Below are 15239 nucleotides of genomic sequence, written 5' to 3'. Positions count from 1 at the left end.
GCTCCTAATCTACCCTCTGCCCTCCCCCCCCAGCTGAATGAAGAATGGTCTATGCAAAGAGTGCTGCATAGGGTGGTGTTCAGCACGTCCTAGTCAGAGTAGAGCCTTTGAATCTAATTAACAACTAACTTCAATAGCTCTACCCTGAGTGGGAAAATATCATCCATGGTTTCTCTCCACCAGTCGAGCTGCATAGCCCTCATCTCTGAAGCCCCCTCCAAAAAGCAGTCAGTACACACAAATCAGCTGTTTAGTAGAAGGACCGATGGGCTGGATGTCATCTGTTCTACTCTTTCTCCCCATAGAGAAGAACGCTTACTGATTTTTGAGGAGGGCTCCTCATGATCAGCAACGCCGGCTGTAAGTAAGCACACATGCTTTGAGTTGGGCTCTACCCCTTACAAAATAAATGTGAGGCGTAAGCCGTTTTCGAGTCAGCTGCAGAAAAGCTTTAGTCGTTCCAGATGCAAACACCCAGCTTACATCAAGTCTGGCTGTGCATAATTTTTTATTGCTTTTTGTTAGTGGTTAAAGACTGGACTGCATTATGTAAATACTTCTGGCACAAATCTGTCGGTTGGGCTTTTGAGACAAGCATGAGCTAAAGAAAATGTAAAGAAACAGACTTACCATCAGACATGTCACAATGATAACAAAGATGCTCAGAAATATGATGACAGCATAAAATCCTTCTTTGCTCCAGAGTTTACCCGATTCGTGCTTGCCTTGCAAGACGTTTTTCTTTGATTTTATAAAAACACAAAAGCAAAACAAAATGTAATTACACTGTTCTGGTTGCACACTTGAGAGCCCTTGTCAGGTAGATATGAAGGTTTTTTTTTAAAAAAAATTTGCTGTGTTTTTCTATAATATAAAATGCTTGGATGAATCAGTTCCAATCACACTTCTAACAAATACGATACAAAAACCACCCTAGTCTGTCTACGAAGGAGACTTTATACCTTCCTTAGTGAGCACTGGAAAAGTCTTTCTACCCATGAATCGAAATGTGTCAAGTTATATAGCCAAGTCTAATTCCTTCTTGGAAATCACCAGGTTCAGCAGGTGAGAAGGTAACTGGAATTGCTTAAACTTTCGGTCGACTTGTTTTGTATCTCCACCCACAACTCCTTCAATAGCTATATATGGCAACCTTAATCTGTGAACCATATAGAGAACTGAAAGCAGGTGCAAATGAAATCTTAGGAGGCAACTGATAAGCAAAGAAAGATAAGTTATAAAAATCCCGACTTAGTCTGCATCTAACCCAACTTTTGTATTATGCTGTTTCCCAAGGCACTCAGTTTTCAGTAGTCAAGGCTCTTCTCTGTTGATATATCCTCAAATGGAGTGGAACTAAATTTTTGCTCAAGCTAAATTGCATTTTTCAATTGCAGTGTATGCATGCGTATTTGGGTAGTCAAAACGATGTACACTTTGTTTCAAATAAGCTAAAATTTTAATCACAAGCCTTGAAAATCTCATGTCAAAACAAAACAGCTAAGCTTTAAGGTGCCACAAAGTTCTGTGTTAATGTTTTGATTACCTTCTGGCTGAGCCTTGGTCTTCCCCCCATAATATGTACATTAGAAGCCCCATTCATGCATTTGGTACCTGTGGTTACCAAACACACCAAGAACATGTGTGGGGCTGCTACCACTCCTTAATGCTGCTGTGTGCATCAACCATGCGCCATGACATGCAATTAACATCAGTCTGAAGGAGGCTGGTTAATGCCAGCTATGTGTCAGCTGGGGAAGTGGCCAATGAGCAGTTTCAAGTAGCAGGGCTCACACCTCACATTCTCACTGATCTTTTCATAGGTGGGGATGGAAAAGAAATTTGATTCAGATTGCATTTAAATGCAAACTTGCCTCATTCTCATTTGCTGAAACAATACGTAGCCAGCCTTCACAATTTTCTGAATTTTGCAATGCAGTTTGCAAGTCAAGTAACGTACAGAACAAAATGCATATGATAGGGTAATGTATGCATATGTTAATGAAAATAACCCACAAAAATGCATTACAGTGGTACCCTGGTTCCTGAATGGCTTAGTTGATGAACAAATCAGCTACCAAACGCAGCAAACCCGAAGTAAGGGTTGGTTTGTGAACTTTCATTTCTGATGTCAACATTGTTCCCGGGGCCAATCAGCCAATCAGAAGCCGTGCCTTGGTTTTCAAATGTTTGGGAAGTCAAATGGACTTTCAGAACGGATTGAGTTTGAGAACCAAGGTACCACTGCATATTACAAAACTGCTTTGCAAAAATGTGCATGTTGGGAGAAATTTGCAGTGACAAATTTTCATGAGGACTTTTTAAAAAATTGCGAACTGATGTGAAAATGTTAAAAACCAAACTTCAGACTGAAAAATTTAGAAGCTGAGAACTGAAATTGACATATCTGTCATCACTGCCTAATGGATAGGAAACATCTGACTAAGGCTAGAATCTAGGCATGACTAGGAACACATTTATCTGCTATGCACTATATCACTACCTTTTGAAATGGTAGTGCTTAATAAGAGCACACTTGAGATGCATGTTGAATAATGAGATGCGGCATGATATACTCATGATTGCTTACCTCTGGAGAGACTTCGGTAATTCCAAACTGGGATAAACTGTGGTGTAGCACATTGATATTAAGAGATCGCAAGACTTCTTCAGACGGCAGTGTCTCAGAAACGCCTTTTCTGTTTACTGGTGATACAAAGAGCTCAACACAGTTCTTCTTGCCCTAGCAGAATTGGAGAACATAAATATGAGCTGGATGCAGACCTCTAAAAAATCTCTACTAATAACAAAACATGGTACGATTCTATGATTTGCTCTTCTTACAAGTGTTCATGAGAGACCAGAGCTGGGTGAATTCCCCTCAGTTCAAATCAGAATTATTGGATTAAGTAGAATATCTACCAAACTGAGTCCAGTTGGTATTTAGAACATCCAAATGGCACTTCAGATGTTTTAAATTTCCTCTTCCTTATGCTGTGCTTAAAAGTCTCCAAATCTGGGTGCATAGTGATGATGTCATTGCTACGCACCAGGGCAAGAGGAGCCTCTGGAAAAACCTAGAGTTCTCATGGGGACTTATCTGGGTCTATTTTATAGCAGACAGATTCCTGAGGACCTAGAATTTAAATCCCACATGGATCCAAGAGAATCAAATACCCCAAATCTACTACTAGATTCACATGAATACTGGAATATGGTGCAGAGTGTGTCTATGCAGTGTCTGTGATATTAATCTGGGGTTGCAGCATCTATTAAGTGATGTTACAGTCAGTTATGTGGATGCAAATGTTTAGGAGTGAGTGAGGTGCAAGCCATCAGTGTGAAGATATAAACCCCAAGGGCAGTATATAGAGGGTTTGAAATTCATGGATTAAATTTGGTGATTCACCTCCTTTCCTGATAATAGCTACTTATTTACAGTTTTCTAATGTGTCATGTTACCCTTAAGCAAATAATCTGAACTTGAATTCACACCATCAGAAAGATGCTACATCATACATTTGGACAACTTCAACTTCATTTCGTTTGCTCCAGCAAATTCAGACTGCCATGAAAACAGACGTTTCATCTCCCTCATAGGGGCACACATGACATGCTGTCAACCAACCACAAGTAAGTCCAGCCAGCTACAGGGCCATGAACTCTCAAAGGCCAAAGTAGAACATGGAAAACTGATCTAGACATAATTGTTGTGAAGTTAATAAATCTAAAGGTGAAGCTCTCACTTTTGTGATTCACGTAACATTCCACGTGACATTTCTTCTGAGTCAGAAGTGGGATTGTGTTTTGCCAAATTCAGCCATGGCTGCTCCTCAGGCCATGTATGAGCTGTGCACATCCATCTTGTGTTGTTAAGAGGAGCATGCTGACTGTGTCTTATAATCCACACAACTAAATTTGGTTTTAAAATGAATCGTCCCTGATTGAGGCGATATACAGTGTGTTGTACGTGTGGAACACAATATAATGTCTATCACTGCAAGTAAAATCTCCCCATCGGACCAGTTTCACCAGGTAAGTTCTGCAGAAGCGAACTGGTTAAGAACGGATGCAAAAATAACCAGAACTTTGCATATGCACTTCAAATATGTTGTGTATAACATTATATAGAGCAGGGCTGGAAAACTCCCTTTCAGCCCAAGGGCCACATTTTTAACTCCTGAGGGTCACCTGCCAATGGTGGGTGAAGCCACAGGCAAAGGCAGCCAGAGCAATTAACACTGATTTTTATTTTTGTATGGTAGGCTAGTTTCTACACATACTCTCACATCCCTCTCTATCCTTCATTCAGACAAGCAAGAGACTGTATCAGAGTTGCAGGACACATTCCATCCAGGTGACACTTCTGAGGGCTAGATGGAGAGTTCTGGAGGGCCATATTCAGCCCCTGGACATGAGGCTCCCCACACCTCATATATAGAGAAAAGAAGCTCAGAAATGACCCTGCATGATCCTCCTTAAATTGGTGGGTAGATGTTCTCTTCTCAAAAATCTGGAGCAAACTTCAACTGCTCATTCATAATTTGCTCATTGTTCTGCTAGATGTCTGCCACATGCCTGCTAACTACACAAGGAACCAGGATGGAATCAACTGAAGAGCTGTAGCTCAGTGGTGGATTACATGCCTTTATATAAACAAAGGCTGTGTTCAACCCCTGGCCATATTTAAGAGAAAGTCTCCTCTCTGAAAACATGGAAAGTGTCACCATTCAGCGGTGACAAAAACTGAACTAGGTGGGCCAGTGGTTTCACTAGAATTCGGCAGATTCTTACGAGCATTGGTGGGATACTTTCCCAGCCCAAATAGGAATTTGCCCAGGGGAAGGTGTTGGGTGTGGTACTTCTCAACTCCATCCTAGCCTCTCTGGGCACGGTGTCACTGAACCCACCCCTGGAAGATTTGCTACGTCCTACGGTAGACCTTGCACATAACCCGTTCACCATATCCAATGGCAATTCAAGATGCAAATTAAAGCTATCTGGTTGGCCATGTGGAATGTAATCATGTGACTTGACCTTCTGATTCTACAGTGGTCAGGTTCTGGGGTAATTTTGGTGCTCAGGACAATATTAGAGAAAAAATTGTCTGTTTTCACACTCATGCAACCACAGTGGTATGTATAAACTGGGACTCTCTAGAGAAGAATGAGCTATATGAAAGAGCTTCAGTGGCTATCAGAAGTCACCCTTGCAGTCAGCAGTTAGGGGAAATTTTTTCACTGTTTAAAACTGTGCTGGGTTTTTATTCCCAGGACATGAAAGCTAAGAAATGCAAATTGTCACACAAAATGCTCACCACTTACAATGAGTCTGTTGATGTGCACTTGCTGCGGCAGCAGTCCTAAAGCAGCAGCTACTCCTTGGCGGAAAATCCGAAGCAATGTGATATTCAGCTTGTTTACATCCATTTGCAGAGTCTGCAAAACAAACCCCAAACAGACAAATGCTAATCTTGCTCGGAATACTCGGTTCCCTGCTAATGAATGACTTCGGTGAATTGTGCAAACGTTTTTCCCCAGGACAACGACAAAGCTGCACCGGCTCTACCCGGAGGCAGAGGAGTTTAGGAGGGTCATGAAATGACAGCAAATTGTTTAGTTATTTAATTTGTTATCATGAAGGATGTTGCGGGGGTTTCTGTTCAGGTGACCAAATAACACCCTGCGGTCCATTGTGCCTTGACCAGAGGAGGAGGCACCATTTGCTGTCCTGCCCACAATTAGCAAAACATGGCCCTGAAATCTGTGAAGCCAATGTGTGTTTTAAATCAAGAACAAGGGGGGGGGGGCTGTTGTCATTTTTCAGGGCGGGCAAATTGCAGTATGTTGAAGGCTTTCCCCTGTGTGTAACATCTCGTCTTTTTCCAACCTTCATTTCAAGGTGAGGTCACGGAACGTTAGAAGGCTTCTTTGGCTTGCAATCTTAAAAGCTTTACTCAGGAGTAACCCCCCCTCCCAAGTCAATCAGAGCAAAAGCAGCAGGGTAGTAACCCCTCTAAAAGAAACAGCATTACATAAAATAAGCAAAGGTTTGTTTTTGATTACCATTTCACTTCCGAGGCATAAAGCAATTGAGTACAAAATTTGATGGCTTTGCATGCTTGTTTCCTGAGCTGTGGTCATTATGCTGAACATCCTTTTTACTGCCACTTCCCACATTCCTGATCTGAGCCCTGATATGCCTAGCATGTTCTCTGGCTGATCCTTGACGCCAATGAAGCCTTGCTGACTGCTCATTCACCCGCTTCGACTATTCCCATCAGCTACTAGTCTAAATGGTTCTCTAGAAAGAATAATCTGTTTTCTTAGGACTATAATGCACCCTTCTTGTCATGAAAGAACTCATCCTACTTTGTAAAACGTGCAACAGATTACACCCCCCTAATCCAGCTGATCTTAATCAGGACACATGCCGTAAGTCACCTGACATACATCATGCCCTCTTTTTGTCTGGAACAACCAGGCCTTGCCACGTGGAACCAGGCCTTTGCATGGGAAGTCAGAAATGTCTACCCCCTGGTATAGATTCTTGTAACTGAGCTTAAGTTGGTGAGACAGCAGCAGAAGGGAGAGGGCTGCCGCTTGTAGGAGTCTGATTGTCTCTGCTGCATTTTTGCATTTTGAATCTGCTTGTAGTTATTATAGTCCCCATATGTTTCAGTTTATAGTTGTGTTCAAGAATATAGCTTATCTAATTATTCTCTGCACTGCTCTAAAACATATAATTTTTAATAACTTTTTTGCAGTTGATTTGTGATATTTTGGGGACATCGTAAACTGCTTAAGAGTTTTCCTTTGAAATGCAAAGTGGTATATAAATTACCTAAATAAAATAATGACCTAAATAACAACAATGCAAACTGCCCCTTTACATCTAGGGTATTCATGGAATATAAAAGCAGATCACGGGCACCGAGTGCACTCTGATTTATTTATTTTTTTAAGTCTCCAAAGTATTGCAGACACTTTTAATTCAACAGAGGAAGTGTTGAACTGTCCAGAGTCAGCTGACACTAATTAATCATATTATTCCTTGCTGATCTGTACTGTTTATCATTTACAGCACTTGTTCCCTAAGGGGAATGCAGTTTTGAATGTGTGGTACGTGCTGTCAGCCGTGACTTTGTATGCCTAAAGGAGCGGAAGGTAAGTCACCTTGGAGGGAACACGTTCCCAATGCAATCTATTAATCTAGCTACTGCAACTGTTAGCAACAGTTTCCAGGTTGCTGTGCTTCAGGCTATAAATGCAATGGTGTTATACTGTCAAGAGGGGCCTGGAAAGGTGGAGTTAAAAACAAAGAGGACGTCAAGGTAAAAATCAGTGGCATCATGGAATCTGGCTGGAGTTTCTGTAGAAGGGACAGGAGGACAATTAGGTGATCTGAGAAAAGGAAGGAATTCACCATCCAAACTACAAGGCATATCTCTTATATGCAGGGGCATACATAGAGGTTAGGGATGTGGGTGGCGCTGTGGTCTAAACCACTGAGCCTCTTGGGCTTGCCGATCAGAAGGTCAGCGGTTCAAATCCCCCGCGACGGGGTGAGCTCCCGTTCCTCTGTCCCAACTCCTGCCAAGCTAGAAGTTTGAAGTGCTCCAAGGCTCTAGGCTCCAAGTGCACACACAGACAGATGGATTGAAGGAATAGGAGGAGGATGAAGAGGAGGAGGAGGAGGAGGAAGAGGAGAGATGTAGCTGAGCAGGCCTGACCCCGGTGGCTGTGGAAGAAGTCACTGGCAGAGCACAAAAGCTGCTCCTTGCCAAGGGTGCAAGGGATGGGAGGAATGCTGATATATCTCCTTGCTAAGGGTACAAGGGAGCCTAAGTACTATCTATGAAAGTTTATGGAAGCAATCTCAGTTGGTCTAGCATAACAAGGGAATCCACCGACCAGGGGAATTAGAAAGAATAGGGAGGTTCCCCACTTCAGATTTGGCCCTCCAACTCAAGCAGGAGGGCAGGGATGGTGGTGAATGTGTGTGTTGTGCTAAGCATGCATGCTTGTCCCTGCTCACGTGTAGGATTCTGAGGTAAAGTGGCCAGACTGTTGTATTGTCTCCTAACATCGCTCCTCCACAAGGGGATAATTATGGAATGAGGGAGATCTCCCCTCCCCGCTGCCAGGAGCTCTAACACAATTCAAATAAGGAACTGCTCCTTAAAAATGGCGCTTATGGGAAAGTCTCTCAGCCATGCCCTCTGTTCAGCCGTGAGATAAGGACAATGGACAATGGACAACAACAGCAGGGCAGCCACTGGCTGAGCAGAGTCAAGCAGCCAAGGAGGCAGAGGTGCCCGTGGCCTGCCTTCATCCACCACTGCCTCAGAGAATAAGCAGCTCCGCCTAGCTGGCTACTACCACCACTTCCTATGGTGGGTGCCTGGCAGCAAGCAACAGGTGTGCTGCAGGCAAGCAGTGACAAAAGCACCCTCAGGAACTGCTGCCTGAGGCAACTGCCCCACCCTGCCTCACAGACAGCCCGGCCCTGATGGCTCTCATAGCTGTTGATAAAGAAGAATTCCAATACATAAAGACAGACATTTCCCTTACCTGAATAAAAGCCTTCGCTTCCTTTTTTTTGAAAATGGGCATTTTGACAAGCTAACCCCTTTATCCTTTCAGGCTTTGGCATTCTAGGCTAAGTCACAGAGGAGGGAAGAAAATATCCCAGAGATGTTTTCTTTAGATACAGCTTGATTTCAATACTTATGCCCAACTCTGCCTTGAAAAGTTTGCTCAGATCCCGCCATCGTTTGATTTGTCATTTCCTTCTGGGAGTGCAAACTAATTGAGCACAAAGTGGTGGGAAGCTGCTTGAAAGAACAGTCTGAGATATATTTCAAAGGCTCTTTTAAAAAGTTTCCACTCTTGCCGGGCGATTTTGGTTTCTCTTTTAAGCAACATGAAGTAATTGGCAAGCGTGGTCTCCCATAGAAGCAGATTGCTTATGATAAAGAGAAACATGAAGGGCATTGAGCCCAATTGTACGTTTAGGCTGCCATTCTTCGCATGCTGCATGTGTAGGTATTAGGAATACTTTACAAACACTGTGAAATCTCGCTTCGACTTCTGAAAGATGCCTGCAGTCCTCGGAATAATGTCATCTTACAAGCGTGTTTAGTGCAGTAGCGTCTATTTAGATTGCTTTAATTCCCCCACCCCCAACAAATTATTTGAGTATTAAAATAGGAGGCCACTATTGCTGCGGCTACATTTATAAGCCTCAGCTCAATAACCCAAGGGATGCAGATGAACTTAATGCACCCATCCAGAGCTCCTGTATTGCTTCTCCTTTTGTGCAAAATGATGAGCAAGCCAAGAAGCCAAAGTTTCCCATAGCTCCAAGGGATGACGAAACCAGGAACTATAGCAAATGGCTTCCAAGCAATTCAGGGTCTGGAATCCAGCTTTAGATCATGTCTTCGTGTTCCAGTTTGTTTGGAAACCATTAGCCATAGCTTCCCAGTTTGGGTATCAACAAGGATGATAACAAGGAACTGCGGCTTCCTGGCTTCCTTTGTCACTCATGCGAACAGGGAACTGAAGTAGCTGCACATGGGCATTTAAGAACATATAATCACAGAACTGTAGAGCTGGGAGAGACTCTGAGAGTCATCTAGTCCAACTGCCTGCTAGCTCAGTTAATATTCTAATGGGAAGCTACCAATTTGCACTTACCAAAACAAAAACAATATAAAAAGTAAGTATGGTGCTTGAGTAACCTCTACTCACGTATATGGGGCACATTTTTGGAGAATAAGGCTATCAATGGCTAATGATGATGGTGGTGATGATGATAATAAATAATAATAATAGTAATAATAATAATAATAATAATAATAATAATAATAATAATAATAATAATAATAATAAATTTATACCCCACCCATCTAGCTGGGTTTCCCCAGCCACTCTGGGCGGCTCCCAACAGAATATTAAAAACACGACAAAACATCAAACATTAAAAACTTCCCTAAATACGGTAGGGCTGCCTCCAGATGTCTTCTAAAAGTCAGATAGTTGTTTACTTCCTTGACATCTGATGGAAAGGTGTTCCATAGGGCGGGCACCACTACCGAGAAGGCCCTCTCTGCCTGGTTCCCTGTAGCTTCACTTCTCACAGTGAGGGAACCGCCAGAAGGCCCTCGGAGCATTACCTCAGTGTCCAGGCTCAATAATGGGGGGGGGGGGTAGAACAATGGCTATGTTCTACCTCCGCCAACACAGTCAGTGTGCCTCGGAATGCCATTGGCTAGGAATCACAAGTGCTGCTGCACTCGGGTCCTGCTTTGGGGCTTCCTGCATACACCTGGTTGGCCACTCTGAGAGCAGGAGGCTGGACTAAACGGGTCTTTGGCCCAATCCAGGTGGTTCTTCTGACTGCTGTCACGACACATGCAAGAACCCCCACTAAAATGAAAGGAGGCTTTCAGCAACCTCCGCTACCCGGAGATGGTGGGTGGACCCTGATGGCTCACAAACCCCAGGGTTTTATTTGGAACTTGAAATCCGCACTTCAATTTTTCAAGGAACGAACTTGAAAGCATTGTCTTCTGCTCCGCGAAAACAGCAAAGCAACAGTATCCATTTCTGTTTAAAACAGTTCTGAGCAGAAAGCAGATGGGATGCTTCCTTCCATGTAGCGCTAAAGAGCATAAACAGAGCCAAGGCATTATTCATTCATTATGGTTTGCTGGCGCCAGTAGGCACACTCCCCATGCTAGTCTGGAATCGGGCTGGTCTGCACGCTGACAGAGAAACTTAGATCTTAAGGTGGCTATTGCAGAACCCCCAAAGAAGTGGTGTTCAGTGGCCACCATGTCTTTGGCATAACCTTCGTAGGTCTCAAGGTTAATGAGTTTTTAACCGGCGGCCCAAAACCAACCAAGGTTGGCATCACTTAAACCTAGAGGGCATGGCACAGTTGGCACGTTAGTACTGAGAACCCCCTCTCACACGCTTCCACACAGCAGATGCTTGGCAGATGTGGGCATCCTGGCTTGATTGGAACATCTGGGCTAGGTATAGGAGCAGGTATTCCACATAGAGCTTGACAGGTCCAAGCAAGTACCTTGGATTTGGCTTGGCCACTGCAAACTGGCAGCCACTGCAGCTTGTTCAGAATGAGTGTAATACGTTCTTGGCAAGCTGTCCTGGTGAACTTGCTGCAGTTTCCAAATGAATCCCAAAGGTGGTTCCATATAGAGTGCATTGCAATAACCCACCTTTGAGGCTATATAGAGCACCTCTTTTCAGGATTGGAAATCCTGCTCTTGCAGGATTTCTGACCACGGGGAGAGGAGGGATGTTTGCCTATGCATGTATCTTTATGTCTCTAAGGGAGTCCCAGCCTCACTCAAGTTGCCTACACCTTTCAGATAGGACACCCAGACATGATCACACCCAGAAGCTCTACAAGAGTCAGAAGTGTATATTTTGACACAAATTAATGAAATTAAAAATGGCTCTGTAAATCATGGTCTTTCCTTTTAACAACAACAACCCAGTTTGAAAGTTCAATTTCATGCAACACTTTACCTCAAATCCAAATTCAAATCCAAGACTGCTGTCGCCACCATTTACTTTGGTGAACCTCCTTCCTCTTTCAACATAATGAATCACAGACCGGGCTAAACTTTATATTAGGCTTAGAGGCTGGAAGCCATGTGCAAACATCAGCTAATTAACTTCCTTCTAGTTGGGGTTGTTTACCTTGTACTTTGCCCCTCCGTTTGCCTTGTTTCATGAACTCTACAGATAAGAAAGTGAATGGAAAAGCAGGCACTTCATTTAGCGGAGAGGAAGTGTTGCTTTTGGAGTTGCTGAATGCCTCTATTTTTCTTTCTGGGTACATTTGACAGGTGGCCTTTCTCGGTCTCCCTGGTTATCCTCAAGAAAGGTACCCAAACACCTGCTTTGCTTCAGAGGTAATAGGTTGAACCCAATGCTATACAAGCAGAGTTTCACTCATGCCACAGAACTTCCATTTTCTCTCCTCCCCCTGCGTAACCCCAAAATACTGTATTTTTCACCCCATAGGGTGCACCGGCCCATAGGGTGCAATTATTTTTTTTGGGGGGGATAAAGAAAATCCACCCCGAGCTTGCCAGGCTGGGGGTGGGGGAAGCCCAAGCTTCCCCCAACCCCAGCCCCCAGAATGGGTCCGGGAACGATGGTGAGGTTGCACTCAACCTTGCCATAGCTCCCAGAGCTTGCTGCTATCCGAAGCCCGGGGAGTGCGGTGCTGTAGCCCACTGCGCACCCCGGGCTTAGGGCAGCTATCCGCAAGCCTGCAGCAGGTTGCAAGACTTCGGGCTGCAAGCACCTATCTGCAAGCCTGCGGAGCCTGGTGGGAAGTCCCGCCAGGCGCCGCAGGCTTGCGGATAGCTGCCCTAAGCCCGGGGTGCACAGTGCCGCGCTCCCCGGCCTTCGGGCTGCAGGCAGCTATCTGCAAGCCTTCGGAGCCCACAGGAGTTCCCGCCAGGCTCCACAGGCTTGTGGAGAGCTTCCTGAAGCCTGGAGAGTGAGAGGGGTCGGTGCGCACCGACCCCTCTCGCTCTCCAGGCTTCAGTGAAAGCCTGCATTCGCCCCATAGGACGCACACACATTTCCCCTACATTTTTGGAGGGGAAAAAGTGAATCCTATAGGGCGAAAAATATGGTATATGCTCTGGAGGGTCCCCCTCCAACATTCCAGATCATATTTTGAGGGCGTGCAGAGGGCTGGAGGGGACAGAAGAGAAAATGAAAGCTCCACTGCGTATGCGAACGTTCTGCACACTGACCAATTGTTCCATTTCCTCTTTTGCAGTCTCTGAAGGAAGATGAGAGACTGCCAATCCATGCTGGCAGTCCTGCTGTGACTGGCACATCACATTTACCACAGATTTGTCAAATAGCAATTAATTACCCAAACTACCACGGATTTTTTTTCTCATCCCTTAAAAAAAACAACTTCCCACAAATTTTCAATCAGAGCTAGGATTGTGTGGAATTTTCATTAAACTGAAAAGTGCCGTTCCAAGAGATCGAAAGTGGTCTGAGGGGGCAAAGTCTCAAAGGAATTCCAAACAAAAACCCTTGTCTTCTGTTTTATGTGCTGTGGCTTTGGTTTGGAACTATATTTCCACTTAGGAACTAACTCATTTCCTGGTTTTTGAACTCCACTTACCTGGTCTTCCAAATTACCTCATGATACATGCATGACAACATAGTGTAGAAAACCTTTAGGGAAGTTTTTAATATTTAGTGCTGTATTGTTTTTAACACTTGATTGTAAGCCGCCTAGAGTGGCTGGGGAAAGTCAGCCAGATGGGTGGGGTATAAATAATAAATTATTATTATTATTATTATTATTATTATTATTATTATTATTATTATTATTAACCTACAGTAACACAAGTTGGTGGTGAGTAATGGAGATTGTATGTATATGCCATCATGCTATTATTTGGTGACACTACACTGCTTTGATAGCCATGGAAATAAAATGTCTGGCTGGAGTGGGGGGTGGCTGAAAATAACCCTTCAGGTTATCTGTTTATTGAGATTTCATCCTGATCTGCTTGCACAAAGCATTTGCTGAGGTTAGGCTATGTCTAGTCTTAATTGAGCATTGGTGCTAAATAGGGTGGTTATATGACTATGAGTAATCAAGCCGATTTGCTTGTGGCTATTTAGACATCTTCCCATTAATAATTTGACCATCTCATTCTTTTCAGTGCATTTCCCTACTACTTTTCAAACTGCAAAAAATCCCGCCCCATCTTGTCACCCCTCCCAGAGTGGCACCCTGGGAGACCCACCCCCTCCGCCCCCCCTTCCTACGTCTCTGTATACAGTGTCAGGATTTCAGCAGGAAGTTATGGGACATGCTCTGATTGGTGACAAAGCAGTATGTCCTCCGCAAAACTTTTGCAGGCCCAAACAGTATTGAAAGCTGCCTTGATAAAATCTTTATGAGTGCACACAAAACACATGTGGAGAGGTGATCTCCCCTTCCTTGCTAATTTATAAACAATAATTTATAATTGAAAACACCAAGACAAAGGCATGTAAAGCAACAAGTGTTTTGTTTGTAGACTTTTAAACTACCAATGGTTGGAGGGGTGTTCGAACGTTGGATGGATCTGCCCCTCTGTGAAACAATTTCCAAACAGAATATTAAACCCTACTTCATTTTGTTTGAATACATTAGATTAAGCATTCTACAAAACAAAGTTTCTCAGCACAATGCTTTGGAATTCCCCAGATGCTAAGGATATTAGATTATCCCTGAAAATACGGCATGCCATTGCAGAAGATGGTCATTGGAGACAGGATAATGAATTACAGGGAATGGGGAATCATTTTATTTCAGACCATTTTAAATATATATATATATATAAACCAGAATATTTAACAGAAGTTTTTGAATGTTTAATTTATATGTCAAATTAGCCTTTCTCAGTAACAATGTTTAATTCTATTGAGGTATGGAAAAAGTAGTTATCTATATTGTAAAGGGTAAATGGGAAACATTCTGTGTCACTCCAATATGCTTAATAGCCTTACTGAAATCCTGGAGCCACATACAATACAAGAAAAATGCTTTAGTTGAGCTACAAATGACAGCATGTGCTTGCTTTACATGTTTTAAAGTTTTTAAAGGTATTTTTATTTTATTTTTTAATTGCATTGTTTTTATGCTCATGTTTATTTTTAACTGTATTGTTTGCCACCCTAGCCTTCTTTGAGATAAAGATTTGCTAAAACAAATAATACATTTTGGGGGGCGCAAACAGGAGCAGCAGCATAAATTAAATCATTTGAACACATTATGGAACACATGTGCTCAGAGACACAGACTGAAAATTGCATACAAATACAAAGAAAAATGCAGCATTCAAATGCAGAGCCTGCCTATTTCTGAGAGTTGAAGAAAATGCTTTCCCCACTTTTGAGTGAAACCGTTTTTGAACTATAGGATTTATTTGAATGAAACAATAGCAAGGCTATGAAGGAAACCGTGAACCAATAGCTTCTTGAAAACACCTTGATGAGTATTTTGCAGGGCACTCAGGGGTCAGATGAAATGGCTTTTGGGGGGCGAGGTGTTACACTGAACCAAGTAAAGTGAAAGTAAAAATTTCACACACACACACCCTCAGAGTAATTTGCTTTCCTGTTATTAACACCATAGCAAACTCTAGACCACAGCTGATTCGAACAGAACAT

At 43.2% G+C, this 15239-nt stretch overlaps 1 protein-coding gene across 2 annotated transcripts in view; it reads right to left on the bottom strand.

The window, feature by feature from the left end:
• Positions 1-15239, bottom strand: part of PTPRR (protein tyrosine phosphatase receptor type R) — a 116764-nt gene that overhangs the window by 38947 nt on the left and 62578 nt on the right. For both annotated transcript variants that reach the window (XM_081211945.1, XM_081211946.1), the window contains exons 3-5: positions 5325-5438; positions 2591-2743; positions 631-741 (exon numbers count right to left, since the gene is read on the bottom strand). In XM_081211945.1, the coding sequence (XP_081068071.1) occupies positions 631-741; positions 2591-2743; positions 5325-5438 (378 nt within the window). The remainder of the gene's footprint in view (positions 1-630; positions 742-2590; positions 2744-5324; positions 5439-15239) is intronic.

This window comes from Podarcis bocagei, assembly GCF_964188305.1.
Source record: "Podarcis bocagei genome assembly, chromosome: 10".
NCBI classification, from domain to species: Eukaryota; Metazoa; Chordata; class Lepidosauria; order Squamata; family Lacertidae; genus Podarcis; species Podarcis bocagei.
The sequence above is the reverse complement of the archived record's forward strand: the minus strand, read 5'-3'. Positions and strand labels throughout refer to the sequence as shown.